Raw genomic sequence first — 20239 nt, 5'->3', positions numbered from 1 at the left:
CCCCCAGTGCTGCGAGAGAACTCATTTGCATACCGGTGAAAAACGGGATTTTAACTGAACGGCGGCGCAGAGAAGACATCTAAAGGTAGGAGAAGAATAGACTTTCTTAAGGCTTTTCCGACGTGATACGCAGAAAAAAATTGAGTTCAAATGATAGAATCCCATTAAACAGCTGATCTGTGAGGGTTCCCAGGTGTCAGACCAGACCCCCTCCCCCTTATTAAATACTGACAAATTGCCAAAGAATAGGGCAACAATATTGAACTTCCGGAGGACCCTTTTAACTTTTAAACTAACAAAACCCATTGAATTACATTTTTTATACATACTTTATTTTTTTTTTTTTATAATAAACCAAATTCTGCGATTCTTATGGGTTGTGTCTGCAGCCCCTCTGCATTATCTATGTATCTCCATGGTAACAGTCAACAAACAATCCCTTTGCAGTCTGATCCTGCAGTTATACGGCTTTGCTCGCTCGGTTACAATGTTGCAATCGTCCTGAGCCTTGACCTGAGGATTCCGTAGCCGAATCTGCAGCAAGACTGATCAGGGAACTTTTCTTTTTTAAGCATCAGATAAAAGACTCTTCCATCTCTGCCGCCTGCAGGTTCCGGCCATAACTCGCAGCTGATTTTGGGGGCATAAAATCAGATGCAAAATCTTTCAAGCGAACACTCTTAGACTTTCTTTTTTATTTTGGTGCAATTCAGCCCCGGTTTTACGACTCCAGAGCACCCATAAAAGGACTCTATACTGTATGTTTGTCTAAGTAATGTTTAACCCAATAAAACGACCGATTCGACAAGAGTGTTATCAGGTCATTAAGCGATACCATTGGTGGCCGCGCAGCCCTTTGCCTTCCTGACAACTTATCAGGACACAATTTATACCCAGATAAGTCGCCGTTGCCTCTCTTCGCTCTGAGCCGCGGCTCCTATCTCTTCACACTCTTTAATTTCTCATTTTCACCTCGGAGACGACTCCTTATTGATTTCTGTGTTTCCTTCATGGATGAAGTTTAGATAATTCACCTGCATCGACTTAAAGGAAAGACGCGCCAAAGATGTCACAATTCGTAAAACCAGAGTTTTCAGGTTTCGTGGTCTGGGACTATGTGGTGTTCGCGGCCTTGTTGGCCATCTCCGCCGGGATCGGGGTCTTCTTTGCAATTAAAGAGAGGAAGAAGAAAACATCAAGTGAATTTTTGGTCGGTGGGCGACAGATGACCTGCGGACCGGTGGCGCTGTCCTTGACCGCTAGTTTCATGTCTGCCATCACAGTTTTGGGGACGCCATCGGAAGTCGTTCGCTTCGGAGCTTACTATTTATTCTTTTATATCTCCTATACCTTTGTTATAGTTTTTTCTGCAGAACTTTTTATACCGGTCTTCTACAGATCCGGGATCACCAGTACATACGAGGTCAGTGACTTGTATTAGCCTATCTGAACGTTACGTCACCTTGTCAGTCCTCTAAGGCTGAGCTCACATCTGCTTTACCCTAAATGGTCCGAGTGATGGTCGCGTCTAAGAATGGGGGCTATCCATAGGATAAATATAGGCCATGCACTATTTTTGTCCATTTTTGCAGATTTTTGCATGCACTGAAATTGCAAAATGAACGTTTTTCTTGACCGTTTTCACCTACCGGCATGTGAATCTAGACTTAGACTCCATTCATTATAATGGATCAACAGTGTAGGGGATTGTAAGGTTATAAGTTGGACTTGATGGACTGATGTCACCATCCAACCTCATCTACTATGTAACTATGTAACTGTCTAACATTAGTATCATTGTATTTCATGTGTATCATTATATTTTTCAGGGCACTAAAAGGTTAATGACCATTATTCACACACCATATGTCATTTAAAGGGATTTTTAAAGGGGACAACAATTATTCCCAGATATGTCTGACTATTGGGGGTCTGACTGCTGGGACCCCAACAATGCCTGAACACTGCTCCATTCACTTCTATTGGACTGAGGGAGATAGGCAAGTACAAGACTCCACCAGAACCATAGGAGTGAATGGAGTGGTTGGTTTCAAGTGATCAGAAATGTATATTGGATAAGTTTAGTAAGTGAGAACCTTCTCTAAGTCTGTGGCCCCCCATTGCAGCATATGTTAAATGGCGTCTTAGACGTCCATTATACCAACAGGAGTGTCCTTTTGGTCTTTATCGGATGGTATACATCAGCTATGTCCTACCCCATAGAGAACAAGCTACTAAAATGTACATGGCATGGCGTACATTTTATTAATATGGGATCCTATGTGTCACGGGTGTCAATTAGTGTCACCCATAATGTCTAAAGTTTCCATCGAAGAATGTTCCTTTAGATGGATACTGACAAAACTGTGTTTAAACATGAAACCTTAGTTCTTCTATGGAAGAAGAAAACCCAACTTTTGCATCAATATTTCTTGGGCTCTTGTACAAGACGTGTCCTGCTACGGTTGGTTCCATCCCTTTCGGTGTAAGAAACTTTGCAAGACCCCCCCCACACACACACTATAGAGGACCTGCGAGGTTGACAAGCTGGGGCGATGGAGAATTGACTCAAGGTTCTTGACAAGGGCAAGGAGCGCAAAACAAAGACCAGATCCTTCTGTCGCTGGTGGAAAATCTTGACATTTTATTTCGATAGTTACTGCGGAATCTTTCAATTTTGCTAAATAAATTGTGGTTTTCCAAACGAGTAGAAACAGGAGATTGCTGGTTCGTACATTTGTGATCAGAGTAGCGCCAATTTATTCTAATAACTTTGTATTCTAATGCTTTCTTTTTCTTTCTGATACAGTATCTGGAACTGCGATTTAACAGAGTCGTCCGTTATGCAGCAACAATTATGTACATTATACAAACGGTAAGAAGCTGCAAATAGAGATCCAAAGCTAAAACAAGTCAAGGGATACATTGTGGAAAATTCTGAGATACCTATGGTGCAGTGGGGGGAGCAGTGGGGGGTCCAGTGAGAGGAGTAGTGGGGGGTCCAGAGGGGGGAGTAGTGGGGGGTCCAGAGGGGGGAGCAGTGGGGGGTCCAGTGGGGGGAGCAGTGGGGGGTCCAGTGGGGGGAGCAGTGGGGGGTCCAGTGAGGGGAGCAGTGGGGGGTCCAGTGGGAGGAGTAGTGGGAGGTTCAGTGGGGGGAGCAGTGGGGGGTCCAGTGGGGGGAGCAGTGGGGGGTCCAGTGGGGGGAGCAGTGTGGGGTCCAGTGAGGGGAGCAGTGGGGGGTCCAGTGGGAGGAGTAGTGGGAGGTCCAGTGGGGGGAGCAGTGGGGGGTCCAGTGGGGGGAGCAGTGGGGGGTCCAGTGGGAGGAGTAGTGGGAGGTCCAGAGGGGGGAGCAGTGGGGGGTCCAGAGGGGGGAGCAGTGGTTGGTCCAGTGGGGGGAGCAGTGGGGGGTCCAGTGGGGGGAGCAGTGGGGGGTCCAGTGGGAGGAGTAGTGGGAGGTCCAGTGGGGGGAGTAGTGGGGGGTCCAGTGGGGGAAGCAGTGGGGGGTCCAGTGGGAGGAGTAGTGGGGGGTCCAGTGGGGGGAGCAGTGGGGGGTTCAGTGGGGGAGCAGTGGGGGGTCCAGTGGGGGAAGCAGTGGGGCGTCCAGTGGGAGGAGTAGTGGGGGTCCAGTGGGGGAGCAGTGGGGGGTGCACCTGATTTCTTTGAGACATTGGTGGCAGTAGAAGTGTTCCTTCTAAAAGAGACAGCCCCACATGCTCCATAACTGCACCAGCTACAACGCTCCTATAATAATGCCAGTCATGGGGATCACAGTGTACGATGACTCTATTGCGCTTCCAAAAAAACTCTGGCCCCCCATAAGTGTCAGAGTGTCAGAGAATTTGGTTCTGATTTTGGGGCAGATTCTGCCTTAAATTCAGTGTCCAATTCCATCCTGAATCTGCCTCTCATTGGGTTTAATGGGGGGAAGAAACCGAAGCAGGAAGCCAGAAAGAAAATAAGTTTCCTTCTTGATCTTGTTGTGGATTCCGTAGATTCCGTGTGAGACACTCTGTGGATCGGGTTCATTCCTCTGAAGCTCATCAGTATGTGAAAGCCACAGAGGAAAGTCAAGGGCTGGAAAGTGAAGCAGAAGCCCACCACAAATCCCTCTTCACTTGTTGCCATGTGAACTGGCCAACTAAGAAGAGTGACCCTTAAAGTGCTCCTTAAGCATTGCTGTCCAGTGTCATCATAAAGTTACAATGTCTTCATTGGCGCAAACCAAAGTGAATGCTTAAGAGAGAAAGTTCCCCATAAGATATCGTTACCATAACTCATAATGACTGCCAGAGTGTCCCATTACAGAGTCAGCCGCAATGCCCCATAATGGAGTCGGCCAAGTGGCACCAGTTACAGTAAAATACCTCCTCTCTATGGGTCCAGACAGTATATTAGCTATGCTGGGGGATGAGACAGGGAATATAGTCATGGCGATACTGTGCAATCAGGAAAGGCAGCGACCTACACAGAAGAGTGGGAGCCCCATAGCTAATGTCAGCCTGGGTCCTTCACCCAAGACAAAGAATTCCCCCTCTGATCTTCTTTCTATGACCCATTTGGCTGGTTTTCTCTTTGAAGTGGGGAGCCCTGCAAAGTAACAGAAAGGACAAGACCAATTAAGACTGGGCCCCTTCTTCCCATGACCCCATAACAGTCCCTCGGTCTGTCTGTATGGTCGGTATACTCCGAGGAAAGGATGCCTTCAGGATGGGTTATCAAGGCGCTCAACAGTTGTCAAGATTTGGCCCACTAATCCACCGATCATACCATAGTGGGCCCAATACTAAACCATAGTTGATGACATCGGTAACCAGCTCAATAGCAATGGGCCTCTTTGCTGTGTTACTTACTGGGCTTATCGTGTCCAAATTAAAGACTAAATTGCCATTTTCATTTACAGATCCTTTACACCGGAGTAGTTGTCTATGCACCGGCGTTGGCTTTGAATCAGGGTAAGATGACCTATGAACTTTGTGTAATGCAATCTCACTATCCTGTTCTGTTCTTCTCCCTACCTGTCACTGCTGGGGGAAACCTCATCTATTTAAAGATATTATTCTATTTTATTCATCCTGTCCTGGGTCTTATACCCAGAACCTTGAGTATGAGAGGCAGGCATCCTAATAGCTGATCCACAGGCCTAATGTATGGGTGTATACACACATAAAGACACAGTCTGGCAATTGCAACATTGTCAGACTATATAGGGAATCAGAACACAGCCCTTTGACAATTGGAGCAGTCACGCCCAGTTGTCAATTTATTGGTATAATTCTAGGATGAATAACAATGCAGAATTATGCAAAAAAGTTGATCCAACAGGGTCATTTGTGGGAACCCAAGTATCTGCTCCAATGAACGTGTCATAAGAGGCGCGAGGTCCTCTGTAAGTGAAAACTTAAAAAATGGTTCATTTTCAGTAAAGAGAAGGTGTCACCCGTGTAAGATTAATAGCGCCCTGTTACAAGCTGTCTGCCAGAAGGTAAAATTTAGGAGTGATCATTATTCCTAATTAGCTCCCTCCAAGCGGCTACATATGGGATCCCGACCTGCGCCCGCACCATCAGCTGCTTCTAGAATCAATGGCTCTCGTCTTCATCACAATCATAAATCACGGCTATAATTGCTCCTCTTATTCCAGGCCATGTGTTCAGAGACAAATACCTTCTCACTTCTGGAGACATGTGATGGATTCGATGCGATCACATTCCGGATTCGTAGTCAATCATGTAGATTTATTCTATTTTTCTGCTCCAATGTATCCATATCTGGAATGCTGAATAGCCCGGACCACAAATGATGTCTGAGGGAGTGTAGGGGGGCGCTCTACTAAAACATCCCTTTATAAAGCACTGGTTTAAATAGGACCTGTTTGTCTATCAGTTAATAGCCATTGATTCTGGCATACTTGGAATTCTTCCTCTAGCCCCCTCCATTCCTGAGCAATCAATGCAGTTAGTTTTGAAGTCTGATATATTATTTAGTCTCTGTACTGTCAGGAGGGCGGGGTCAGGCTGGAGCAGACAAGGGGGTGTGATTCTGAGCTTTGACACTGGCTGCCTCTGCTTGGAGCTCTGAATGACCCCGCCCACCTGACATTACAGAGCTTAGACACTAAAACTACCTGTGCTTGTTGCTCAGGAATGGTGGGGACTAGAGAGAAAATTCAGTGGATTCAGAATCAGTGGATTGGCGACTATTAATAGGTGCTAATTATGGGAATGGGTGGAGGTGGTGGAAGGTCCCCTTTAATCCCTACTAGCAGCAATTTTAATCTAGTGAAACCATATAGGCAATGGTGTCACCTGGTAAACATTTATGGCATTTTGACTGCATTTTATGCCAAAAATAGTGGGATCCCGGTATGGGTCAGTCTATTCTGTCTTCATGGGTCATTCCTTCAAATCTCCAGAAGTAATGGGAGGCAGCGATGGACACTTTTGCGGGAGGCAGTGACAGAGACTTTTTGAGAAAGCCGAAGCTCTGATCAATCTTGCTGAGGATCCTACTGACGAATCGGCCTCACACAAATGAATCCCATTGTATAATCAGTGCGCAAACCCACGGCAGAAAACTGAAGCTTTTCTTCGGTATCCCGCCACGAGTTCTGCAGGGCCTGAGGAATCCGAGTCGGAAGACCACCTCAAAAACCTCTCCAAATTCCTACGTGTGAACCTACTACCATAAGACACAAACATTGCAAATGTCATGTAAGGCTGTAAGCCATCAGACGTAAATCACTCGATGAGGAATATCTCACTAGGCAGATGTTGTAAATCCATAAAACACAAGTGTAGGTGCTAAAATGACGAAGATCCTAAATGCAACCCATAATATAAAGTATACATTGTAACACATCAATCGCAACCTTTACAGCTGGATATTGGATGTTGGGTCATGTTTATGGCATCCAAGTCAATGACCCTTTTGGTAACATTGCAAGTAAACAAATAACGTACGATATAGACGACGATTCCCGTTGTTAATGATGTCATTCTCTATAAGTTATGTGGACTGTACATGGGAAAGGTAGTGAGATATTCTAGATTCTAAGCCAAACATTGGCCATAGTCATATCAAAGAACCAACTTGTCTCTGGAGGAATATTGGAGTCCAAATAGCATTGACCAACATTACTATGAGCCCTGTACAAGAGGATGGAACAAACCAAATGGTGGAGAAAAGGGGAAGCAACCATGATATTTAGGGATTTAGGGGAGTGATCCCGCACCATGAGGAGGTTTCTGTTGACTTGTTGCGATGGGAACTTTTAACTGGAAATGATTCTTCTGCTTCTTCTTATTACTTATCTTTGTATTTTACAGTGACCGGATTCGACCTCTGGGGCTCTGTATTCGCCACTGGTATAGTTTGCACTTTCTATTGCACCTTGGTACGTTGTCATTGCAGCAATGTAACACTGGAAAAAGTTATTTGTAACTCTCCCAGTCATATTAGTAGTAGATTATCACTTACTGTAGTGGAGATGGATTAAAACATGTTTCATGTTATTCCTAGGGAGGACTGAAGGCCGTGGTGTGGACAGACGCCTTCCAGATGGTGGTTATGGTTGTCGGCTTTTTGTCTGTTCTCATTGAAGGAACAATTCAGAATGGAGGGCCAAGCAAAGTGTGGGAGACGGCTATAAATGGATCACGTCTGGATATTGCCGAGTAATTATTCTATAAGAATCATCTGTATTGTTATTTGTAAGCAGTGTCAGGGTTAAAATCCCTATACACTTCATTTACCCTGGGATGTTGTGGTTACAATCCCTATACACTTTATTTACCCTGGGATGTTGTGGATAAAATCCCTATACACTTCATTTACCCTGGGATGTCGTGGATACAATCCCTATACTCCTCCAGCACCCTGAGATGTTGTGGATACAATCCCTATACTCCTCCAGCACCCTGAGATGTTGGGGATACAATCCCTATACTTCTCAAGCACCCTGAGATGTTGTGGATAAAATCCCTATACTCCTCCAACACCCTGAGATGTTGGGGAACAATCCCTATACTCCTCAAGCACCCTGAAATGTTGGGGATACAATCCCTATACTTCTCAAGCACCCTGAGATGTTGTGGATAAAATCCCTATACTCCTCCAACACCCTGAGATGTTGGGGAACAATCCCTATACTCCTCAAGCACCCTGGGATGTTGGGGATACAATCCTTATACACTTCATTCATCCTGAGATGTTGGGGATACAATCCCTATACTCCTCCAACACCCTGAGATGTTGGGGATACAATCCCTTTGCTCCTCAAGCACCCTGAGATGTTGTGGATACAATCCCTACACTCCTCAAGCACCCTGAAATGTTGTGGATACAATCCCTATACTCCTTAAGCACCCTGAGATGTTGTGGATACAATCCCTATACACTTCATTCATCCTGGGATGTTGGGGATACAATCCCTATACTCCTCAATAACTTTAGGATATTGCAGATACAATCCCCACACTCTTTAAGCGCCCTGGGATTTTGTAGCTAATCCTTCAGGATACAATTTTGCCACATTTTAAGCCGCACTTGTTTACAGCTCCTTATCTAATAAGTAGCAAAAAGTATCTAAACCAGATAATAATAGTTTGGCCGGCATGTACAACATCCTTACTTTGCAGCATTTTTTCCCTACCTGCCTGAAACTTTTGCACAGTACTGAGTATAAAACATATACGATCTGTACCGTACAGGTCTTGTTAATGATTGTAACACATATATTATATATCTGTTTCTAAAGCTTCGATGTGGACCCTTTAAGAAGACATACATTTTGGACAATTGCAGTCGGTGGAACATTTACATGGTTGGGAATCTATGGAGTCAACCAGTCCACAATACAGAGGTGCATTTCCTGCAAGTCGGAGAAACATGCAAAACTGTAAGTTCAACTATTTCATTCACTGAAAATCTTTAGAATGTTTTATATCTAAATATGTTCCAGGATGGCGGCACAATGTACCCTGTATAGATTGAAGTGTTTTTGCATAGTGGAACATGCGGCAGGACCTGGTCATATGGTCCCTCCTGTGCAGGTCCTCAAGACACCTGGAGTGTTCTACTTTGCTCTTCAGATCATTATGTTGTATGGCAGTGGTCGTTCTCTAGTGCAACAGTCATACCCACCCAACATGGTGCTGGAGAAATCTGCACCCAGATGCTACGATTGGTGGTGAACTATGCAGTGAGCCATTCCAGTTGATGGAATGTATGGATTCGGGAAGTGGACTTGGTAGCAGATACTATATAAGGGACAGTCCTTACTGGCTTGACCGTGCTGAGATTGTGTTGGGTAACAGCACAGTCTTGCGTACATGTGAGCGAGACTTTACTGTCATGGTAAGGAGTATAAGGTAGCAGAGACTGATGCCAGGAACATCAAGACTTCTATTGGTTGGCATCTATCCATAGTGTTTGATCCCAAGCGACAAGATAGACCTGACACCATTGGGTAGGTCTTAGGGAGTCACTGCAGGTCTAAAACCCCTGAAGAAAAGCTGTGATCATTTACTGCTATAACTTCTACATGGCAGGAGACATCACCATCAAACTGGACCATCATTCCCATTCCAATGTACTTTCCTACTCTGCAACCTTTGAGAGACTGTTCCTCTCTGTAAAAGACAATTGCTTCATTCTATTAAACCTCGACTTCTATATAAAAATTGTCACTGGAAGAGAGGATATCTCCAACATCCTATAGGGTTCCACTACAGCAATGATATGACCCCTAGATCATATATTAGGGCGGTGTCCCACCTATCGGCCATTTTTTGGCAGCTGCGAGTCCATGATGTGGTCAAAATCCTACACAGCCATGTATAGCCGTGGAGACTTTAGTTGACCTCTTTAGGGCCCAGCACAGCTGCGTTGCAGCAACAATTTGGTTAAGGACTCCGATATCTGATGAAATTAGTTCAGTGCAATATTGTGGCATGCTAGGAAAACCCTCGACACAATCTCAGGGCGGCAGCACATTCAGTAGACACATATAGCACGTCACTACATCATGTTATCTTGAAAATCTCATCATCTCCTGACATACATATCTGGGCAAGTCCAGGTAAGAGAGAAGGTAAGGGAAGACGCATCTGTATCTGACATGGACTTTCCTCTCAAATTCTTTCTAAATAACGTGATAACACTCGCACAAGCTACGTCTTCCTGGAAATAAGTTTGACTTGCCTATATAGCATGGTATCTATGAGATCAATTGGACCATAAATGTTTTACGGTCCCCGGTTATCTACTGCTCATTTATTATCATTGTGAGATCTGTAGTTTCTACAGTGTTCTGATAATGATTACCTATCACGTCAGTGTCTACAGTAGTGTTTCGCCTTACAGAGTATCTGAAATCAGGTCTTAAAAGCCTAATGACGTCCATCTTCTCATCGGCGCTGTCACCCTGAGCATTTTGGTATTTTCTTTATCCATATCCAACCAGCCGGTCTAAAGATATCAACCCTATTGTTGATGCAAACCATAGACGATAGTCTACTAGCTGAGAGAGATCCCAAACCCCGAACGCCTTCACCAATGCCTGCCACACGGTCACATGGACTTAAAAGTCAGGCAAAACCAGGAAGTTGAATCAGACAAATGAACGGGTCCAAGTCGAAGTCCACCAGGTGATGGAAGTCACAATGGGTGCAGCTAAATAGCAGGCACCTGGACGAGGAGGAAGAGGGTTTAAATATCCATCCTCAGGGCCTACAAGTGCCCAGTCCTTATTAAACTATTACACAATTAAAGGAATTTACCCACAAAGACAACTTATTCCTTCTGCACAGAATAGGGAAATGACCAACCACATTCAAAAGAACAGGAATCCCATATACCCCGTCTCAATGGCGTGACAGTCGTCAGACTTTCCATTCAATTCAACAGAACACTGTACTTGTCTCTCTCTGGCAGTACCATAGAAGTAAATGGAGACAGCAGACTTGCCTGGCCATCACTTTATTAAGACAAGGGTACAAGCAACCCCTAATCTGATGGATCGGTGGGGGTCCCAGTAGACTCTGTACATAGGGTATATATGGTCTTGGGACTAAACCCTTTATAACCCTTTCTCAAAGTCTCACTCTTGGGCTACCTTCTGTAAGGACTTTGTGGCCAAAATTTACAAAACTAATAGTATTCTTCTTAATAGTAAATCTTAATGTTCTTCTTACAGAGCCCTTTATCTTAATTTGGTTGGTCTCTGGATAATCTTGACGTGTTCCGTGTTCTCGGGTTTGGTCATGTACGCGCACTTTCAGGGATGTGACCCTTGGACTGCAGGATTTATTAAAGCTCCTGATCAGGTAGGTGATCGGCAGAATCCGGGACTCTGAGTTCTGTTCTGGGTTTGTATCAGTGTCAGAGAAGCAGAGGATCCTCTGATGGGCCAGGCCCTAAGAGACCAATGGTCCAGCAGAAGACACCCAAATTGGAAGTGAACCTTTTTTCTATTTCTAGGGATGTTCAAGGCTGGGCCACCAGAATAATAATCTTGTCTTGTGCGTTCAAGTCTGACAAGTGGAGATCCACGGGAGGAGTATAAGCAAGCAACCATACTCACCTCTCCTGGGCTCCATCATAGAGTCTGGTGCCGTTCCCCATCCTCTTCAAGCCTCCAGTATCCTGATTGACTGATCAGCAGCCCTGGGGGGCCGTTAAGGCCTATGGTTGGTGCTCAGCCATCACGTTTGGCGTGCTGACATTATGGTGCTGTTTGCTGTCAGTGCACCCCATGTGGTTTTTGATTCCTAGGGCCGCTGACATGAATCAGGAGACAAGCTCGAATAGGATGGGGACCCACACCTGATGTCTAGGAGAGGTGAGTAAGTCTGTTTTCTATATTTACTCACCTACCCTGTGCCTCTGCTGAGGGGTCTAAAGAGATATGACAAAGGGAATAAGGGATTTGTTACTGTCCTAGCTCAGCTCTGCGTCATGTATAGATATATTATGACATATCTCGGTGCACATTATATTTATTATATATAGATTACTATCGGATTCTGACTCATAGTCGTTTTCTAGATGATGCCTTATTTCGTTATGAATATATTCTCAAAAATGCCAGGACTTCCCGGACTCTTTGTAGCATGCGCCTTCAGTGGGACATTAAGGTAACGAGCCAGAGTATTAATGGTATACATAATATACATTATATATTAATGCTTAAACAATGTATAATATTGTATGACTGGTCAATTACAGTACTATATGTAGTATATACAGACTATATAAATACAGACTATACGTAGAACACAAGACCTAGAGGTTACTGTAGCAAAACTAGCTTTGATTTATAAAGGATTATGCCCGCTCGCGGCCACCACTAGGGGGAGCTCACTCCTTAGCTGGAGGAAGTTATCTCTGTCATCGCAAGCAGGGGCCATAACTATGCTGGATTAATATTAGTCCAAATGTAAAAGAGGTTTTTTTGACCAGTTATTGTCTATTCCCACGTTCCGAACATGTTTTATCTGCGATTTCTGTAAAATCTTTAGTAAAAATCATGGGCAAGTTGTAACATGTGAATACTCCCTAAGGCAAATGAATCTGATCAGTGATATCATCATTTTTATAATTCTCATTTTCTAGCCAATGTGTGACATGTCTTTGATATTTGATACTGTATCGCAGCACCGTGGCCGCCAGCATCAATGCTCTCGCTACTGTCACCTTTGAAGATTTTGTTAAGAACTTTTTCAAGGATATATCAGACAGGAAGAGCACGTGGATTAGCAAAGGCTTATGTACGTATGGACTGTCAGAAAATTAAAGCGTTTTGTTATAAGCGCGATTCACTTGCGCAGGTTTTGGGCGCGGGTTTAACAATATCAACTTCCATGGAGTATAAGAAGCTAGAGGGGATTTTTAAGGGCTATAGTTACACTTGTGTCTGATATTTCTTAAAAATAATCCAAAGTAAGGCAATTTTGCAAACATCATTTCAAAAATGGATCTGGATCTGCACTGGAGCTGTAGTTGGAATAGTGTTAAATGAATCCCTGTTTGTTGTCTTATTATTTATTTTAGATACATTGAAGCAATAAAACAAAAGTGGTTGCAAATAGGAAATAACTTGTGCAAATAAAATAATAACCCTTTGTAATCCTTTGTCATTTGTATCGTCTCCTTTACAATGTTTCAGGTGTCCTGTTTGGTATTCTATGCACTGTAATGGCGGTGGTTGCGTCACTGATGGGCGGAGTCGTTCAGGTCAGTAAGATTGTATTTGCTGTGGGTTCTATCTCTTATAGATTTATTTTGTATATCAATAACGGGGCATAAAGCAAATCATTGTTATTATACTCTCTGCTTATCTGCCCTGTCCTTATATATCATATACATTACACGTATTCTGCCCAGTCCTTATATAACATGGGTCCGTACCCTGGAATTGACTGCTACAGACCTATATGTGACTGTCCTTGCATTGCTTTCCCTTCACAGGCTGCCCTTAGTATCCATGGAATGGGTGGAGGCCCCATGTTGGGATTATTCACTTTGGGCATTTTGTTCCCCTGGACCAACTGGAAGGTAAGGAGCGCCATGATGTATCCGTTACAGTTCACATTGTCTTGGCTCTCACTGCCATATCCATGGGGCTTAGTTCAGCTGCACAATGTTCACGACAGCTGTAATGTGATAGAATTGACTCGTTACTTTACAATTCTTGATGAACTTTTTGATATTGTGTCATTGATCCAGGGATTGATTCTGATATATTCCAAGCCAAGAAGTAAATTTTCACCTAGTGTGAGGCCACTGGCAGCCATGTACAGGGGACGCTTCTATTAAATACATGAAAAAGGTCACACCATGTGTATATTGTGGAGAACCCCCTCCAACCCCAGCCAGCCAGTGTATTGCAGACCATGCCCTATAACCGCAGCCTACTTCTGTAGCATGGAGTGCCCCTTAAACAGCAGGCTAAGGGTCTATACAGGGAACAAAGCTTAGCCACACATTCCCTGCACCAGATAAGCCTAATATATATATATATATATATATATATATATATATATATATATACTGGTCCCCTCTGTCCTCATGCCTAACTTAGCAGAGCACCGTGGGGTCCACAAGTCTATCTCCTCTGCCTTTGGTTTCTTACGATCTCTGTACCTTCCAGGGTGCTCTCGGGGGTTTCTTGACAGGAGTCACCTTGGCTTTTTGGGTTGCCATTGGAGGATTCATATACCCGGCTCCACCATCCAAGACGCTTCCACTAACTCTAAGGACAGATGAGTGTACATTGCTTAATGAGACATTTAATGCCACAATTCTACCTACAACCCTGACGACCACCGTCCTACCGGAGAGGTAAACTCACAAACTGTATCTACAAACAATAGAGCCACTACATCAATACATTGTATTACTCATCCTGAGCTGAGGCTTTCATAACACTTCAGAGCTGTATTCATAATACTGCAGCCATTATAAGAGAAGTCTCCCACTCCATCCCTGGGTTGGTCAAAGTCTAGGAGATGTAATAGTCCTGCACAATGTAAACTATTCCAGATGTGTCTCCGACAAGCTTGCTGACTGTTTCCCTTAATAACCAGTAGAATAGTATGGCCTATAATACAGCATTGGATAAGTGATACAATGTAGAGTGTATGGAACAATACTCACTATGTCATGCAGATCATATCGAGGTCAGAGCTGCTTTAGAGACATTTAGGGTTTCGACTCTTCTCAACGAATTTTTTTTTAGTGTCAATTTTTTGTAACATTCTTTCTTTCCATCAGGTCACTGTTGGCAGACAACTGGTACAGCTTATCTTACCTCTACTATAGCGCTGTGGGCTGTCTCGGCTGCATCATCTCGGGGCTATTGATCAGTTTTATAACAGGTTGGTAAATTCCATTTCTACTAATATCTCCATGTCCGTAGACCAGATCATCAGACCTGATAGTGTTAATTGCTTTATAGGCCATGGACACCTTTGTCCTGATTCTTTTTTAAAATTTTCATTTGCTTCCTAATTGCAAAATAAAGCAACATCCAACTCGTCCTCCAGATGTAGACTATGTGCTATGCCTTTGTATAACGGGTTGTGCTGCTGCTTCTGACATTCTGTAAATGTAACATTGTATCAGTACATTGCGCTCACTCTCTGCCGTCTATAATGTGGGATTTGCACCCGGCCTGGGAGAGGGAGCAAATCATACAGACTGTGTATTGGTGTTAGGTCAAAAGACAAAACCAACTCCCCAGCATCAGTGTCTGTTATGTGGCCAGTGAATGAAGGAATGAAGCTTGCAACATCTGAGCTATACAATACTTGCAAACTAAACAAGCCCTAATGCAGAGATTCGTAGAGGGAAGAAGTTATATAGTAATAAAATTCTATATTAAAATCATGTCTTGTATTCATCCTTCAGGTCATGAGCATGGAAAGAATATTAAACCGCTATTTATCAGACCAGTCTGCAATCTGGTCTGCTTCTGGTCAGATAAGTACAAGAAGAAGTGCTGGTGCGGCGTTCCCCATGATGAAGTAGATGATGAAGAGCTGGTAAGTGATGATATAGAACAGCATTACCATCATACAAGGCGACAATACAGATCTGAGTGATTTGCTCTGATGGCCATGGCGGCCAATGGGGGAGATCTAAAGACTATAAAAGATGATTGATCGTTTCAAACTGATTGGTTTGGACTTGAGATGAAGAAGTTCTTGGGTGGGCTGTGATGTCCATTATACCTAAAGCTGGAATAAGAATATTTGTGAACCATATAAGACATTGGAGACTGATATCTGGCTAATATAATATAATACAGATGTAGCAACATTTCATACTGATATCTTGTTGCGACATAACATCACAGAACACACTAAAAGCCATTGAAAGAGTCAAGTTAAAGGGGTTATCCACCTTTACAGTCCTATCCTTAAAGCATAATACATAATACTTTGTGCAGGGGCCACTATGGGACATAATACTGTGTGCAGGGGCCACTATGGGACATAATATTGTGTACAGGGGCCACTATGGGGACATAATACTGTGCGCAGGGGTCACTATGGGACATAATACTGTGTGCAGGGGCCACTATGGGACATAATACTGTGTGCAGGGGCCACTATGGGACATAATACTGTGTGCAGGGGCCACTATGGGACATAATATTGTGTACAGGGGCCACTATGGGGACATAATACTGTGTACAGGGGCCACTATGGGACATAATACTGTGTGCAGGGGACACTATGGGGTATAATACTGTGTGCAGGGGCCACTATGGGACATAATAATGTGTGCAGGGACCACTATGGGGCATAATACTGTGTGCAGGGGCCACTATGGGACATAATACTGTGTGCAGGGGCCGCTATGGGGCATAATACTGTTTGCAGGGGCCACTATGGGACATAATACTGTGTGCAGGGGCCACTATGGGACATAATACTGTGTGCAGGGGCCACTATGGGACATAATACTGTGTGCAGGGGCCGCTATGGGGCATAATACTGTTTGCAGGGGCCACTATGGGACATAATACTGTGTGCAGGGGCCACTATGGGACATAATACTGTGTGCAGGGGCCACTATGGGGTATAATACTGTGTGCAGGGGCCACTATGGGACATAATACTGTGTACAGGAGCCACTATGGGACATAATACTGTGTGCAGGGGCCACTATGGGACATAATACTGTGTGCAGGGACCACTATGGGGCATAATACTGTGTGCAGGGGACACTATGGGGCATAATACTGTGTGCAGGGACCACTATGGGGCATAATACTGTGTGCAGGGGCCACTATGGGACATAATACTGTGTGAAGGGACCACTATGGGGCATAATACTGTGTGCAGGGGTCACTATGGGACATAATACTGTGTGCAGGGGCCACTATGGGACATAATACTGTGTGCAGGGGCCACTATGGGACATAATACTGTGTGCAGGGGTCACTATGGGGGATAATACTGTGTGCAGGGGCCACTATGGGGGATAATACTGTGTGCAGGGGCCACTATGGGGGATAATACTGTGTGCAGGGGTCACTATGGGACATAATACTGTGTGCAGGGGCCACTATGGGACATAATACTGTGTGCAGGGGCCACTATGGGTCATAATAAAGCGCGCAGGAATGTGTAGGAGGGGGTCTATCGAGGTCTTTGGCGTCAGTGTCGATCGGGGAGGGGGGGCATGTCAAAAGTTAGCGACGGGGTCCCGCCATTCCTAGTTACGCCACTGGGGGGGCTCTAAGGTGTGAGCAGGCAAGCGAGGACCTAGACTCATGCCCAATGTCGGTATATTCCTTCAAGCTGGGAACTCCTATATCCATTCACATTGAGATATGTATTTTTAAGCCCTTTCCTTGGTGTTTTCCTTTCTTACAGGACGAGGCTACTTTAGAGAAAGATATTAAGATGACTCCAGTCCAAGAGAAAGAAAACTCGTACGATAACTCCTCCCTCCAGAAACCGCCACCCGGTTATAATGCCGATGAGAAATCCTATACTAACACAGATCTAGATAAAGAATGTCGGATGTAGATAAATTATTGGTTATTACAGCACCAGCTCACATAATGCCGCAGTCATTGGACATCCCGGTCTCAGGGTGTCCTCAGGCGACACCGCGGTATTATATCGTGCGCTTTCGCTGTATAGTATTTATCCTTTTTTATTCATCATGTGCTTCATAATGTAATATTGGACATTGGACAGAATATGGTACTGAATCTATGTATATCGGACTTTGGATAGAATAAAATCGCAAAACCTCCGATCTCAGCCCATCTCAATACAAATCCTATGTTCTTCCCGGGCAGTCTATTCTCTGGATGTATAAGCCTTCATATGTGGAATATATATCAGTATTTTCTGCTGCTAGTAGCTCCATTAGGGCTGCAACACATTTTGCATTTCTCTCTGAGGCAGGAAACCTACAATACAGAGCAGTCTTCTCATTCCCTATCCATTATTACTACTACTGGTTTCTTTACATGAAATTCTGCTAGAAGTAACTGTACAATAGCACAGAACAGAGAGCCTGGGGGAACATAATATAGGAGATCTTGAAACCTCTCTTGAAAGGAGATCTTGAAACGTCAGCTTTCTAAAGATGGAATTTCCCTAGTAACAGGGAGCGAACAGCAAATTAGCAAGAATGGAGACACCTAGTGGCAGGAACTTCAGAGAAGTTTTACAGGCAGAAAACAGCAACATATCTAAATAAAGTGCATTACATATCAGTCCAGAATCACATGATCTATTAAACGAGACTGAGATGTGTGAAAGGTTAGTGACCATTTCAATATTTTGTTGAATGTTAAATGGCTTTTCCGGATCAGATATTGATGGCCTTATTGTTAGTGTTGGCCATCAGTATCAGGTTGGTAGCCATGTTCTCAGTACTGGATTGTAGTCCTGCAGAGAGGCAGGGACGCCGACAATGCCCTGAGTCCTGGTCCTTGCTCAGTGTGGAGTCTGGAGGATACGGCTGACGTATGGTTCATATTTCAAGGGCCAACCATGTACGTATGAAGCCAGCCCTGGTATATCGTTTATGTTCTATGTCGACTATTTTATTTAAATAAAACCTCTAAACTATCAGCTGTGGATTTATTATGAGGCGTCCGTATTACTGAGAGTCACTGCACTGCACATGATACTGACACATCTTATAGATTTGGACATAATACTTATAGATCCAGACATCACGAAGCCTTTCATTATAGGTAACTGGGTCACATGATCAGCAGTCTGACTACTAAGGTCCCCTCTAAGCGTAGAAGAGTCACACTCTAATGTCCTCTTATACCCCCATACAGTAGACTTCCCCCTTTATGCCCCTCCCACAGTATAATGCCCCCAGACAGTCTTAAAGGGGTTGTGCCATTATGGACACTTATCCCCTATCCACAGGAGGGGACAAGAGTCCGATCACTGGAACCCAAAGTGATCAGGACGGGGGACTGAAAATCCCTCTAAGCCTCCTTGTGAATGGAGCACCAGTGCACTTGTGTCCATTCGCTTCTATGGGGCTGTTACTGGAGGACCCTTAAGGATGGGACACCTATCCCCTGTCCTGTGTAAAAGGGATGTGTCCATAACAGGACAACCCCCTTTAAGCTGCACCAGATTGTCCCGAGTGCCTGATGCTCTTTGACCATCTGACTGTCTACTCTTTACTCCACTTATTAGTTGCCTTAGTTTCCAACAAAATTTTGGTGCAAATTTTTTTCGGAGTTTGCATTTTTATTAGTCCACCTGCCCCAGTGTACACAATACACATGTCCGAGTGTCCCACAGACTACCTGTACAAGGGTTCACATAGATTTAGGTGCTGCACCCACACAATATGCATGTCCGAGTGTCCCACAGACTACCTGTGCAAGGGTGCACGTAGATTTAGGTGCTGCACCCACACAATATGCATGCCCAAGTGTCCCACAGACCACCTGTACAAGGTGCACATAGATTTAGGTGCTGCACCCACACAATACACATGCCCGAATGTCCCACAGACTACCTGTACAAGGGTGCACGTAGATTTAGGTGCTGCACCCACACAATATGCATGTCCGAGTGTCCCACAGACTACCTGTGCAAGGGTGCACGTAGATTTAGGTGCTGCACCCACACAATATGCATGCCCGAGTGTCCCACAGACCACCTGTACAAGGTGCACATAGATTTAGGTGCTGCACCCACACAATACACATGTCCGAGTGTCCTACAGACTACCTGTGCAAGGGTGCACATAGATTTAGGTGCTGCACCCACACAATACACATGCCCGAATGTCCCACAGACTACCTATACAAGGGTGCACGTAGATTTAGGTGCTGCACCCACACAATATGCATGCCCAAGTGTCCCACAGACCACCTGTACAAGGTGCACATAGATTTAGGTGCTGCACCCACACAATATGCATGTCCGAGTGTCCCACAGACTACCTGTACAAGGGTGCATGTAGATTTAGGTGCTGCACCCACACAATATGCATGTCCGAGTGTCCCACAGACTACCTGTGCAAGGGTGCACGTAGATTTAGGTGCTGCACCCACACAATAAGCATGTTCGAGTGTCCCACAGGCTACCTGTACAAGGGTGCACATAGATTTAGGTGCTGCACCCACACAATAAGCATGTTCGAGTGTCCCACAGGCTACCTGTACAAGGGTGCACATAGATTTAGGTGCTGCACCCACACAATAAGCATGTTCGAGTGTCCCACAGGCTAC

At 44.6% G+C, this 20239-nt stretch overlaps 1 protein-coding gene across 1 annotated transcript; it reads left to right on the top strand.

Annotated features, from left to right (window-relative positions):
- Positions 1-937: 937 nt before the first annotated feature.
- SLC5A12 (solute carrier family 5 member 12) lies at positions 938-18602 on the top strand. Its single transcript, XM_075283597.1, has 15 exons — positions 938-1423; positions 2810-2875; positions 4901-4952; positions 7326-7393; positions 7519-7673; positions 8756-8896; positions 11195-11324; positions 12046-12134; positions 12655-12767; positions 13166-13233; positions 13468-13554; positions 14150-14340; positions 14773-14876; positions 15409-15542; positions 17385-18602. Exons 1-15 carry the CDS (start codon positions 1067-1069, stop codon positions 17538-17540), a joined length of 1911 nt encoding a protein of 636 aa, XP_075139698.1. The 5' UTR covers positions 938-1066; the 3' UTR covers positions 17541-18602.
- Positions 18603-20239: the final 1637 nt, after the last annotated feature.

The sequence above is a fragment of the Leptodactylus fuscus genome, chromosome 7 (genome assembly GCF_031893055.1).
Source record: "Leptodactylus fuscus isolate aLepFus1 chromosome 7, aLepFus1.hap2, whole genome shotgun sequence".
In the NCBI taxonomy this organism is placed as follows: domain Eukaryota; kingdom Metazoa; phylum Chordata; class Amphibia; order Anura; family Leptodactylidae; genus Leptodactylus; species Leptodactylus fuscus.
This window is presented reverse-complemented; position numbering and strand designations above follow the sequence as displayed.